This window comes from Spermophilus citellus (assembly GCF_964194105.1).
Source record: "Spermophilus citellus genome assembly, chromosome: 3".
Lineage (NCBI taxonomy): Eukaryota > Metazoa > Chordata > Mammalia > Rodentia > Sciuridae > Spermophilus > Spermophilus citellus.
Window position 1 is genome coordinate 182,936,682 of NC_138184.1, and position 13,364 is coordinate 182,950,045.

Genomic DNA, 13,364 nt, shown 5'->3' on the forward strand with positions numbered 1-13,364 from the left:
ACTCTCTCTAAAAAAAAAAAAAGTCATCTCTGATGAATAGTGGTCTTCTGTAAAAATTCTGCACGAGAACATAAGCACCCCTGAGAAAAGAAAACATTTGTATAATGTCTCCTTCACTGTACTCCCTGCCAGGAATTATTCCCTCAGCCATGATCTGTGACACCCTGAACAGCTCTTGCTAGAATCCTTGCTCCTTTCTTTGAAAATGCATGGAAATCTCATTACAAGTGTTCAACACCTGCTTCCTAAAAGGTCTCAAAAAGGATGTCAGTTTGCTCAGCTCACTTGACAGTGTATCATGTGGTTTTTTATTTTTATTTTCTACTTTAATACGGAATGTGACTCACAGATAAATGTGGTCTTGACATAACAAGCCTCCTTACTTTCACAAGCAATTTTGCAGAATTTATCATTCTCTAGAGCCAGAGCTTGAAAATAACTGATTGGTGACCCCTCGTTTATTTACTAACATGTGTCAACAGGTAAACCAAGTGACATATAGCAGCATGGCTCCTGTAGCACCTTGTTAATCTGAGTAGTTTAGATGTATTAAAAAGTCTTTTCCAATTGTATGAAATCAGAGTAATGCAAACTGACATGTTTCTACCACTTTCTTAACAGAGTTTGTAAGTGCTCAAAGTCTGCACAGATGAAAACATAGTTTTAAATCCAGTGCCTGAATTTGAATTATATTTTGGATATTAAGGAAGAAGGATTCATTATTTACAAGCTAAAGATAAGATTCAAGCACCAAATTAAAAGGCCTGATTGAATATATATTTGAATATAAATGCATATGTATGTATTTTTTAACTCCAAAGAGGAAACTTCTTAAATATCCATAAAGCAACAAAGCATACACATATATGCACAGTGGTTGTCAGACCCAGGACATTAAAGTTGTAGAAATACTCTAAATGACACTAAGTCCAACCCTATTCTCTATACTTGGTCTATATGCTTATCAAACTGGGAGCTTTGACCCAAATGTTAGCATGAAATGTGTTATCTAAATCATGACTTGGCTGCCCTTGGTAACCTTGATCATATATCAGAGGAAACAAAGACATATATACAGACATCAAGATCTTTTGTCCAATTTTGTACCATACAAAGCTTCAAATATTTTCAAAGGGTGTCTTTCATCCTCTGGTTGCTGTTTCTAGAAAGGTTCTCTTTACTTCTCCTTCAGCTGGCTTCCCAATTGGCAAGCAGCCCTCTGGAGTTGCTTTTAACTTTCCCAGTGCCCACTCCTTAACTGACCATCTTCCCCATAGCCTCACTCACATTTCTGAGACTGTATTCCCCATGGTTCTACTTGAATATAAGAATGTGAATTAAAGAGGGTTAGGGGCAGGGGAGGATGTAAGTGTGGAAGTGCTCCTTGTATGCAGAATATGACAGATGAAATAGAAAAGATATCTTAGGTAAACACAATTAGAAAGCAAGAAAAAAATAGGCATGAGATGAAAATGCTGTGGATCTTAAGAATGTAATGAGTGGTATTGGCATGGGAGGCACTGAGATGACTCTGGTAATTTTCATTGCCTGAATTTCAGTTATGTTTGGGAGAAATGGCTGCAAGTATGTACAAAGAGCAACATACAAGGGAAGGGACCACTTATCAGTTTCAGCTATGGAATGTGTGTGTACACACACATGTCTAAGACCAGTTTTTAAAAACTTTGTTCATGGAATTAGTTAGCAGTCACAGTAGAAAATTGTGTGCTATCATTAGAATCATTCAACCTGTTTTTTTTTTCCCCCAAAACTAACTAGAGAAAACTAAGTATACAGGTAGAATTTTTTCTTCTCCTTCAGGCCTCTTAGTCTTTGCAGCCAGCAACACTGAGGAGATACATTTTCCACATGAGACTTAGATTTTCTGCTTTGCAGACTTGGAGAGAAGTAGGATCTCGAATAAACAGACAACTTTAATAAAACTCAAATCAGGATATCTTGTAAATCAGGTAACTGTAAAAGTCTGTAACAAAAGATAAAATGGATATTAATTTCTGTATATGTAGGCACATGTAATCTTTTCTGTGTAATTCTATCACCATCATCCCTTATTTTATAGTCTTAAGAGGGAAATGTGCCTCTGATTCCCTGCCAAAGAAAGTTTCACACAGTCACTGACTTTCACCTCACATATATGTTGACACATGTCAGTCATGGGTCACTACTTACTGTTGTCTGATGGAGATTGCTCAGTTTAGACCCAGTCTAGCTGCCAAAGGCTTACACTGCAGTGGCAAATTCTCCTTTATTCCACAGTTGGCCATTGAGTTAAAAATGAATTTATTGATGTGAAAGATAATCCTGGTGAAGTAGTTAATGTGACTGTGACCACAGAACAATTATTGCAAAGCACTGTGTCATTAGCCTGGCTAATTCCAAGGAGATATTAAGTGAAACTGTTGCTTTAAATGACAGGGTCATTAAATGAGTTGGTCCCAAAGGGCTCTGTGGAAGTAAAGCCACAGAATTATTGTTTTCAAACAACTGTGACATTAGTATTCTCTTGGATTCTGAAAAACTGCAGGAGGCCTTACCATCTTAGATTAATTATGTTCATTCTTACATGTAGGATTGCCCAAGTAGGAACAACATCCTATCAAGATAACCCTTCAGAAATGTAAAATTCATTCAGAATCTGCAGTCATCTTATACCAAAAATAAGGTTTTTATGAAGATGTAACTTAATTTCCATTAAAGAATAAAGTTTTCATAGGTCACCTTTGTTTTTACTTCTGTTTTTCATAAAGCATTAATATTTCTCAAAGTGCATTTTCTAGGCCAGCATCATGAACATCACCTGGCAACTTATTTGAAATGCGAATTCTTGGGTCTCACCCAAGAAGGCTGAATCAGAAACTCTGGAGGTGATGCCAGGCAATTTGTGCTTTAGCAAGTCCTCCAGGTGGTTCTGATTCATGCTGAAGTTGAGAACCGCAAATCTATACTGAAGATACCCCATTCATTGATGAAAGCAATATATATCCCAGCACTCATAGAACCATAGTATCATTTAGGGTGCAGTTAGAGAATATATCAGTGAGGCCTGCTACTCTTTCATCAGTCACAGTTAATGTAGCAAGTGTATATATGCCCTGATGAGTTTTAGGAATTGCCTGTCCCCCATATTTTTGGAGCAGTCTTCTTAGCAAGCTATATACTGTTCCCTCTAGGTCAATAAATACAGGAAGTTCCCCCCAAATCATCTAACCTAGTCACAAGTTGTAAAAAAATCATAGACAGGTGGTGGGGGAGGGAATAGTTTGGTTTAATGGGAAGAAAGTGTCTGATTACCTGCCCTCCTTCCCTTTTGGGATAAGAAGGCTCATGAGTATTGAGATCTGGCCAGGATTAAGACTCCTGGGAGCCTGGCTGCCCTTGGCTCTGGCACCTTATCACTTACCCCAGGTTGCTTTGTCTGGAAATGGAGGACGGATAAGAAAACCTAAATGAGATTTTAGACTTTCCAACTGAGCCATCTGTGTGGATCACACAAATGGATAAGCAGTGGTACTAGAAAAGAGTTAGGATCCAGACTAGGGAGCCAGGAAATATTGCCTGAGCCAGCAAACTAGGCCTAAAGGAACTATGGCTTCTGAATAGACAGAAGGCAGTTTACACAGAGGAGATAGCTAAGACCCTGTCTTTTCTGTTATCTCTAGTTTGAGCAAATTGCTTATGTGCCCCAAGCAGCATGTGCAGTTCACTGAAGACTGGAGGAAGAGGAGGGGATTGATTCCTCCTTTTCTTAACTGTTACCTGAGGGTAGATAAGCAGTCCATAGACAAGCAGCTGACAGTCTGCCACTGGATGATCTTGAGGATGTCAGGTAGAAGAAATCAGATGCCACATCCTTGGCCCAACTTTCTTCTTCTTTTTGACCTGTCAAGGAGAAACCTGACTGCTTACGGCTCAGAGTGTGTCCCAGGTTAATGCTTCCATATTGCAATATCTCTTTCCAAAAGGAAGTCCTGCTTTTAACCCCCTAACTATATAGTGATCATTTTCCTTATGTCCTTCTCCTCTTTCACACTTCTTCCAAAGTTATTCCTAGAGTCCTTATTTATTTATCTATCTATCTTCTATCTATCTATCTATCTATCTATCTATCTATCTATAATACTTGAGATTGAACCCAGGGGTGTTTTATCATACAGCTATATCCCCACTCCTTTTTATTTTGAGAAGGGGCCTCACTAAGTTGCTGAGGCTAGCCTCGTACTTGTGATCCTTCTGCCTCAGCCTCTTGGATTGCTGAAACTACAGGTGTACATCACCCTGCCCAGCTAACCTACAGTCCCCCTTAAATCTTTCATGTTTCTCATCTCAGCTATATCATGCCAGGACTTTCTCCTCATCTATATGATTTCTGTTGGGAGGAAGAAGCAACAGGGAGTAAGTTTTTCTTTGCATGTGAGGAATGAAAAAGGGAAAGACTTTGTGTTGGACTGCTGATCGCTTTCTAAACTCAAACACTCACCCACTAAAATAATTTCTTTCTGAAGAACTCCACAGGATATGCATGAGCAATTTAAAGCCTTCCTGTTGATTCATCTTTGGTCTTACTTCTTACAAGCTAAAATCCCTGTGATTGCACGCTGAGTGCATTTAATTGGTCCTCTGTTCAGACTTCATTACAGAATTTCCTTATATGGGCCAAAAATGGGTGGTATGTTGCCATATTCTACTTTAAAGTCTGATTATGGAGAGAGATATATAGATTAATTTAAGTCAGAAATATAATCTTGTTCATCATTGTATCCACTAAGTTGCTAGTACAGCCCCTTAAATAAAATAAATATTCATTGATTAAATTCAAAGGCACAAAATCTGGGCAGTTGAAAAACCAAACTAGAAGTCTGAATAAAAATGCAGGAATTACTTTTTTATATTCCCCATGAAAATCATCATATCCTACGTGCAAGAAAGGAAAGAAGACAGGGCCACGTTAGGGTGGGATTATTGTATAATCCTTCAGTCAGTGCCATCTTGAGATGTTGTTTCTTATTTAGTACAAGTACAAATGCAGTCTATAAAAAGTTAAGATCATTGTGCATATATGTGTTGAGAACACTTAAAATCTCTCATCAAAATTAATTTGTGATAATTATTACATAATACAAAGTACATCAAATCATAATGCATACTTTGAAGGTATGCAAACTTTGTCAACTAAATATTTTTAGTTAAGGTCAAAAGCATTACAAATTTCTACACGTTATAAAATGAAGAAAAAAGAACTGAAGTGATCTCACTGGTCATCTTCCCACGCCCCCTTGCAATCTTCACAAGGAGCATCATCTTGCGTCCATCACTGAGGACCTTGACAGGAAATGACAGCAAGGGAGGCAGCCAAGGAGAATGTGCTGGGAGCCTGCACCTCTCTGAAGCCTTGGAGCAGAACTAAAGCCTATCAAAGCAAAGCAGTCAGTCTGTCCTCTACATATTCTCACCTCTCTCCCTTTTCCCCAGTGGGATCTCTTCTTAAATGTACAGAGGTATAATTAAAAGGAATTGCTTTAGGGAGCCAAGGAGTGTTATCATAGAAAACTAAAAATGTTTTAGAATAAAAAAAGATCATAGCCAAGAGCAATGCATTGAAATTCATCATGAAACCTTGCTGCTTTGGGCATATTTGTTTTAAATGTCACTATTTGAAATGTATTGCAACAATCAGCAACTTGGTGTGAAACCTGAAGAATATAGAGAACATCTGTAATGCTGTGGAAATGTTACTAAAAGAGCGAAAGAAAATACCTTAAGGAGAAATTCTCAAATATTCATAGCATCAGTTCTTGAATGGAGCTATCCGAAACCTATGGAATGCTTTAGACTTCTTGGCTGTAGTCAAATGATGAGCACCAGGGGTGATAACAATACTATTTATTTAAAGTACTAGAGTGAGCATTACATTCAAGTGCAAAGTTTTAATCCTCTCAGCAAACCTTATCTAGGAGGAATAAAATGTTTTAGACTATAGTTGAGTTTCACCTAGGACACGGAGTATGCACCAGAGTTTTTATTTAAGATAACATCAAATGTAAAAAGCTGGCTTTGAAACATTCATACATAAACAGAAATAAGTTTTGAGATTGTTTCTGTGATTTTTTTCCCATTTTTGCCTACTTGTGGCTAAGGAGATGGTATCTGTGTGTTATTCCTGTTAGAGAATTGAAAATGAAAAAGAACTCAAGTCATTGAGAGGTAAGATTTTAATCTCATCCCAGGCACAGCTGCATGACCTTGATCACCTGCTTCAGCCTCTCTGAGACTCTGTAAAGGAGAGTCTTGATTCTTTCACTTTCAAATTGGGTGTGAGGATTTGGTCAACAACATGCTAAAGTATATGAAAAACAAGATCCTTTTCTATGACATAAAATTTTTCTTTAATTCTTTCATCTTTACCCTTCCTTGTGAAAAACAAATTGTGTACACATGTAAATATGTTAAATAATAAAAGTCAATAGATAAAGTCCAGAATTTATAAGCAGCATAGATTCTCTAAGCTTGAAGAAATCTTCAAGACTATCTGTGGATGACTTTGATCCTTCCCTCAAACTGTCTCTTGCATCTTTGCCTTCTCCTCCATCCCTGTCACTCTACCGGTTGGGGTCCCATCCAGGGTCCATACTACATAACCTCACTGAGCCTTGTCGCACACAACACCAAGTATGTTTTTCTAAAATTTTATTTATTCTGAGGCCCTGCTAAGAAAAGACATAGCAATTAGAAGCCACAAGAAATTAAAGTCTTCCCTTCACTACTTTTTAGCTGTTGCATTTCATCTCTGTTATACATGTGTCCTTATCTGTTATTTATATTGATTTAAAAAAAATATATTAGGAAAAGCAGTGGGATAACACATGGGAAATGGCAGGTGATGCCTGACAGTGGCTTTCAAGGAACTGTAACATTTGTACCTGTTGTCATCTTCTCCTCCCTCTACAATGCACCTCATCTGTCATACAGTTCCTCTTCTCTAGAAACCCTTCTTCTTCTTACCCAAGTCATCTGTTACTCCTTTGTGACTTATCTTCCCTCTGATGTCACCCCAAGCCCACTTGCTTTCTGCAGTCATCTCCCATCTCTCTCATCACCTATATGTTTGCTTCATATGTTCCCAAACTTTTCTTGAGGACCTTGTTTTCTTGATTAAACAGCCGGAGCCTTCCCCAAGTGGAACAGGTGATGGTGCTAAGTCATGAGTCCCCTTGACCTCCCCCTTGTTTGAAGATGTTGATATGCCCTTCGAAGAGATGGAGAATTTTATAGTTGATGTCTAAGGATACTTAAAGTTGGCTTCTGGGTTTTGCTTTGAGATCAGGGCACATCTTATACTACTGTCAACTAAAAAATAAAATAAAGTAAATTGACCTGGAAGTAAGAGGACATAGCATTTGGTGGGGGGGGGGGAGACAAAGAATTGCGGTTCTGCTACACTGAACCAAGGCAGCTCTACATAGTGTCCTCTAAGGCAACTGTAACTCAGATTTTTCATAAGAGATTTCCACAAAAAGGTGTTTTCAGAAGCAATTTATTGCTGGGTAGAAATACTGAATCATGAATCCATTCTGATTTGTTAGTTAATTATGGTATTCCAAACTGAGAAACATTGAAGGCCAGAGCATACTGCCTTCAGTTATTTAATCCAGATCTATTGGAATATTCCTTTAGCAGGTGTGAGTGCAATCCTCTGCAGTTTCCCAACCCTGCCCTAGAAAGCTGCGGTCTTGGTGATATTTCTTTCTGCTCCTCACATCTAAGAGAATAATAGGCACACTCAACTACTTGGTGTCTGACAGGCTGATTATCCTAAAGAACCATTATTTTCTCTGATCCCTGTCATAGAAGAGCCATGGCTCTCCATCTTGCAGGAGAATTTAGTAGGATGTGTACATGGTTTGGGGATTCAGGGATACAAATCCCAGATGCACCACACTGTCTGACCAACATCAACCGTAAGTAGTGTTTCACTGAATCACAATGTGTCCTTTGAGAACAAATTAGGTCAGAGCAAATGCAAGAATCTTTAAAATTCAAGGCTGAAATTTAAAGGAGAAATAAATTGAGGGGAAAGATCTGTTGCAGGAAGAAAAAAAAAACAAGAAAAATGTGGTTCCTAGGGTCCACAGAATAAATTCTTTTTTCTGAAAAATTCATTTCCCCTCCATACAGTCTTTTTAATGGGACAGAGAGGATTCATGGAGCCCATGAGTCTAAGACAGAGTGGGTATGGCTTGGTTTAGATACCGTCTGAAGATGTCCCCCTAAGTTTCATGTGCAGGGAGCTTGGGCTCCAGTATGGCAGCATCGAGGTGGTGAGATCTTTAAGAGATGAGTGTGCAGTGATTGGATCATGGTGACAGCAGCCTCAGAAGGAATTAATGCTGATCTCTCATTTCTTGGAATCAGTTCTCAAAAGAGTGGGTTGTTATAAAGCAAGTCAACCCTACACACTGGTTTCTTTCTGCATATAATCTTTTCTCTTTCTATTTCTCTACCACATCATAGTGTACCCAGAAAGGCTTTCACTAGAGGCCAAACAGATAGGGCTACCCAATCTTGGACTTTAAGCCTTCAAAACTATGAACTGAATATACCTCTTTTCTTTAGAGTACCCAGTATCAGGTATTCTATTATAGCGACATAAAATGGATAAGACAAGGGTTCATCTTTATTAACTGAATACTCTGTACTTTGTATTCAATCTTGAAACAGTTTCATTACACTGGGCACATCTAATTTCTGCCAGTTTGTTGTACTTTGAAATCATCTACTTTGCCTTCTCTTTTGCTGAATTTCAGGTACATACACTTAATCTTATTGTGGCCTGTCCTTTTTTACACCAATTTGGCTTAATGCTGAAAGAACTTTCAACTTCAAAGAATGCTTCTGCCCTTCCCCATCCCCCTGCCCCTGACAGTTGGAAGGTGGGGTGGGATGGTGTCAGGGAAGCAGGAGAGGAAATCAGTTAATTGCAGGCTGTCAGAGTTGTTTTAGGTGACTTTGTACTTCTTGAATTTAAGATCAACGTGAACTATAGACATTCAAGCTGGGAATTTAAATAGCAACAAAAAAAGCCTGGGTTTTGCTAATGCCAGGAATGACTCATCTGGTGAGAATGGTATTGAATTGATAATACAATACAGAGAGAGGAAAAGACTGTGGTATCTGCTCTCTTTGTGTTTCTGACCTTGAGGAGAATTATAACTTGTTTGTTGCAGAAGTTGAGCATCTAATGTGCTGTTGCACCTGTTAGTTCTTATGTACTAAATGGCAAAGCACTTACAGATCCCTGTGATTGCTTTGTGGGTGAAATATTTTCTACAATCTGGTGAACTGGGTTTTTAAAATATAATGTATTCAATTGTGTTTCTTGCATCTCTTATTTTTCAAAAGTATGCTTTCTCATTCTATTTCAATACTGCAGCCTCATCATTACATCTTAGAATATGTTTCCCTTTGTATTTTTCAAGGTAACATTATGTTTTTGTTTTTTCTTTTTTATATAGAGACCATGAACCAGGCAACTCCTGCTAGGAAGCTGGAAGAGGTTCTTCATCTAGCAGAGCTCTGCATAGAAGTCTTACAGCAGAATGAAGAGCATCATGCGGAGGTGATGACTGGTTTAAAGCTATAAGGAAGTCTCTCTCATAGTGGCAGAAGTACTGAGAAAATAGCCCAATGATACACAGCTAGCCATTCACCTTGAGAAAACTGAGAGCATATGTGAATTTCCCACAAATATAATTTCTATACATCATAAAGCATATGTATACTCTAGTTGTATATGTATACAATTTCATATCTATTTCTGAAAACAGTCTTAGAAGAACTTACAGAATCTGTCCCAGAATGCCTAAAAGAATATAATGAAGCTGGATGGAAGAGTGACTCTGGAGGCTGAGGCAGAAGGATTGTGAGTTTGAGGGCAGTCTCAGCAACTTAATGAGAACTGTCTCAAAATAAAAGACTTTTTAACAAGGGCTGGGGATATAAAAACTCAGTGCCTCTGGGTTCCATCCCCCAGTATCACCAAAAAAAAAAAAAAAAAAAAAGAAAAGAAAAAAGAAAAATTATGAAGCAAAGCTGGAACACAATCCCATCTTGGGAGGCCAAATTGTTTGCTTTGACCCCATGCTGTGATCACTTTAGTTTAGAAGTGTAAGTTAATCAAAATTAAAAAGGATAATCTGTGATAAGTTTTAAGGGAAAATCAAGTAGCAAACATTTATAATTATAGTTGATTATTCTCCTCTGATCATCAAATTTTAAATTTTCATTAAACTTCATTGTTTATGATTCTAAAGTTCTAATTCCATATTAATATTCATTACAGTTCTGGAGTGGTTTTTCTCCATGCAAACAGCTTACTTATATTCTAAGCCTTTCTAATGATTGTGTGTTTATTTACAAAAACAAAATGATTTCCTGACTTTTGCTTCTGGTGTGGGAAATGAATAGGACCGAATAAATGTAATAAACTTTAGTGCCCTAATAGTGCTTTATTCTGGAGGAAGCACAAGAATGAACAAGAGGGGAAAAGACCAGATATATATGAATCTACAGAATATCTATATCTAATGAAACCTAGTTCCAAAAATTCAAGAAACTACAGGATCTATATTTTAAGCAAATTCTTGGAAAAGAGTATTCATGAAAACTTACCATAGGTAACTAAGATTTATTGTATCTGGTTATAAATATGATCATTCAAAACATCTGCTTTTAGCTCACACTGTGGAATCTAGTTTTTAGCTTGCATCTGTCATGTGTGAACTTGTTATGGATATTTTATTTTAAACTGAAGAAACAGCTGCTTCAATAATTTGAAATGAATTCCCAGGAGGATCTTTTCTAAGCTAGTACCATTGCTATGTTACAATGAAAATGATTATGTGATAAAATATATGTATGTTTTGTCTTTGTCTTTTGTTAAAAGGCATTATCATCAGAGTACTAGGCCTTTCTAAATTAAAAAAAAATTCCAAATGCAGTATAAATGTCAGCTAAACAGGTCCCTTAAATACCATTTATAGAAATTAAAAATTAAATGTTATTTAATATACTCTGTGCAGTCACTGAGAATGCATGCTGCAGTATAATCTATCAAACACAATTAAAATGTTATTTATTTTTTAATCTACAAAAATATAATTGACTTTATTGAAAGAGACAATTATAACATAATATCATCGTACTTAATGCTTAAATACAGAACTGTTGTCATGTCTCCTTTTTAAAATGCTTTGTAACACTGGCATTTTTCTATTCCACTATGCTTCCAAATTCTTGGGATCCCTCAGGGAAGAGAGGTGAGTAAAATTGGTTCCACTGTTCTTCTAGCATGGTATAACTCTTTCATGTGAATTTAAGAGAGGACCCACTCTGATGCTACTAATTTTAGCCAACTTATCCTTTCCTTAGAACTAAAAGCTGTTTTTTTTTTTTCTTTAAACAGCCATAATCTAATCTTTGTTACATTCTTGGTAAATGGACCTTAATCACAATCATGGGCATAATTACTGCTGACCATCTAAGTAAAGCACAACAAAACAGATTTTGATATTTTGGCTTGGGTTTGTGACATTGATTTCTGTCTTTTTTTCAATCCTTTAAACCAGATCTAACTTTTTCTCTGAGCACTACTGGAGAGTGAATTGGTGTAACCCCAGAGTCATTTCCAAAGTGAATTGGTGGACTGCACTCCACACTGAGCTAGTTTCTTTCCTCCATGAAAGAGCACCTGGCTCCCCTCCCTTGGGGGAGGTTAACGTGTCTGCCTTTGAGGAGAACTTCAAGTGGCTCCATTCTTTTCATTCTCCTTCTCTGCACAGTGGCAGTTTACTTGACAGGGCTAAGAGGTTGTTTGTGTCCTTCAACAATTTCTCGGTTAAGCTGGCTTCCTGTCCTTCGGATCTTTGACAGTAACTTACTTAGAAGGCAGTTTTCCCTTCTCTCTGAAAGCCTCTCGACCTCTCCTCTCAGGTGTTTTCTTTAGAATTCTCATGTTTCCTTCTTAGATGGTTTAAGCTCCTTTCCAGAAAATCTTCTAGACTGTCTCTACATTTCAGTGAGGAGACCATGTCTGACCAAAAACTTCAGGCAAACTGATCTGACAGCTTTGCATCTAAAAGCCACTCACTCTGACAATGCTGGAGTCCCAGTGCCCACTAGGGAAGCTGTTGGCTCTCACCAGCATGCCCCCTCCACATACATAATTTATCCAACAAGAAAATAGATCCAGAAAGGTTGAGCAACTTGCCAGGTATGCACAGGTGATTAGTAACTGGGAGAAACCCTAGGCCAGACTTTAGACACAGGTATTTTCAAATAAACCTCATTGTGCTTTTCCCATTTAAGTAGAATGGCTGGAGTGGTCATCCTGCCTGGTTCTGCTGACAGATTTGACACACAGCATCATAGCAGAGATGGAGCCATCCTCTTCCATTCTGTCATTTCTCCCTTGTTCTCTGGCAAATGTCAGGATTCTCAGAGTGTTGAGAGGTTAAGTAGTAGACAAGAAGAGGAACAAGATGAGTATGAACACAGCTCAAATTCCTGCTTTGGGTGTTTATTGTTATAGCAAAATTTTGATTTAGGGATCCTAAAATATTTTAAATATAATGTCATCCACCATCTGAAAGCACCATAGTCAAGGTGATTTGGGAGTAATTTGGTAGCTACAGTGTAGACTTCTCTCAGTTCTCTGCAGATGGGTGATTTTTTTTTAAAGAATTTAATTTTTATTTTTTATTTATTTGTTTGTATGTGGTGTTAAGATTCAAACCCAGTGCCTCACCCATACTAGATAAGCACTCTACCACTGAGCTACAGCCCCAGCCTTGATTGATCCTGTACTTCAACTGGCTCTGTCCCAAGCTGCTCTAGCAGCAGAGCTGGGACAGGGAGAAGACTTAAGCATGAGCACACATATTTGTGCTTATATACTCAATAACAGACACATCTGTATTTGAACCAAATTTAGCTTCTGAATGAATTCAAACATAAAGAGAAAAGGTATTTTATTTTTTTTCCCATTTGTTTTTGCTTATTTGTGTCCTTATTTCTCTCCGCTGGCATGCATGTCTAGGAAATATGTTCAAACTAACCATTATACAAAAGATTGGCCATGAATGAAATCTCCTTACTATCTACTTTTAATGAGAGGGTACACAGTAGCACTTCATTTGCAGGACTCTCCAAAGAAATTACAAGGGTATAATTTGCCCTATTAAAGGTGTTTGTAAAAAATTGAGTAATTATTATGTGTTTTTATTATTTATTTTATTTTTAACTGATACATAAGCATTATATATATTTATTGTGTATCATGTGATAGCTCA

The 13,364-nt window shown here is 37.5% G+C and overlaps 1 protein-coding gene across 5 annotated transcripts in view; it reads left to right on the forward strand.

The window, feature by feature from the left end:
• CADPS2 (calcium dependent secretion activator 2) overlaps positions 1-13,364 on the forward strand; it is a 548,538-nt gene that overhangs the window by 434,261 nt on the left and 100,913 nt on the right. For all 5 annotated transcript variants that reach the window (XM_081286753.1, XM_081286749.1, XM_081286750.1 and 2 more), the window contains one exon: positions 9,531-9,634. In XM_081286753.1, coding sequence (XP_081142879.1) covers positions 9,531-9,634 — 104 coding nt within the window. The remainder of the gene's footprint in view (positions 1-9,530; positions 9,635-13,364) is intronic.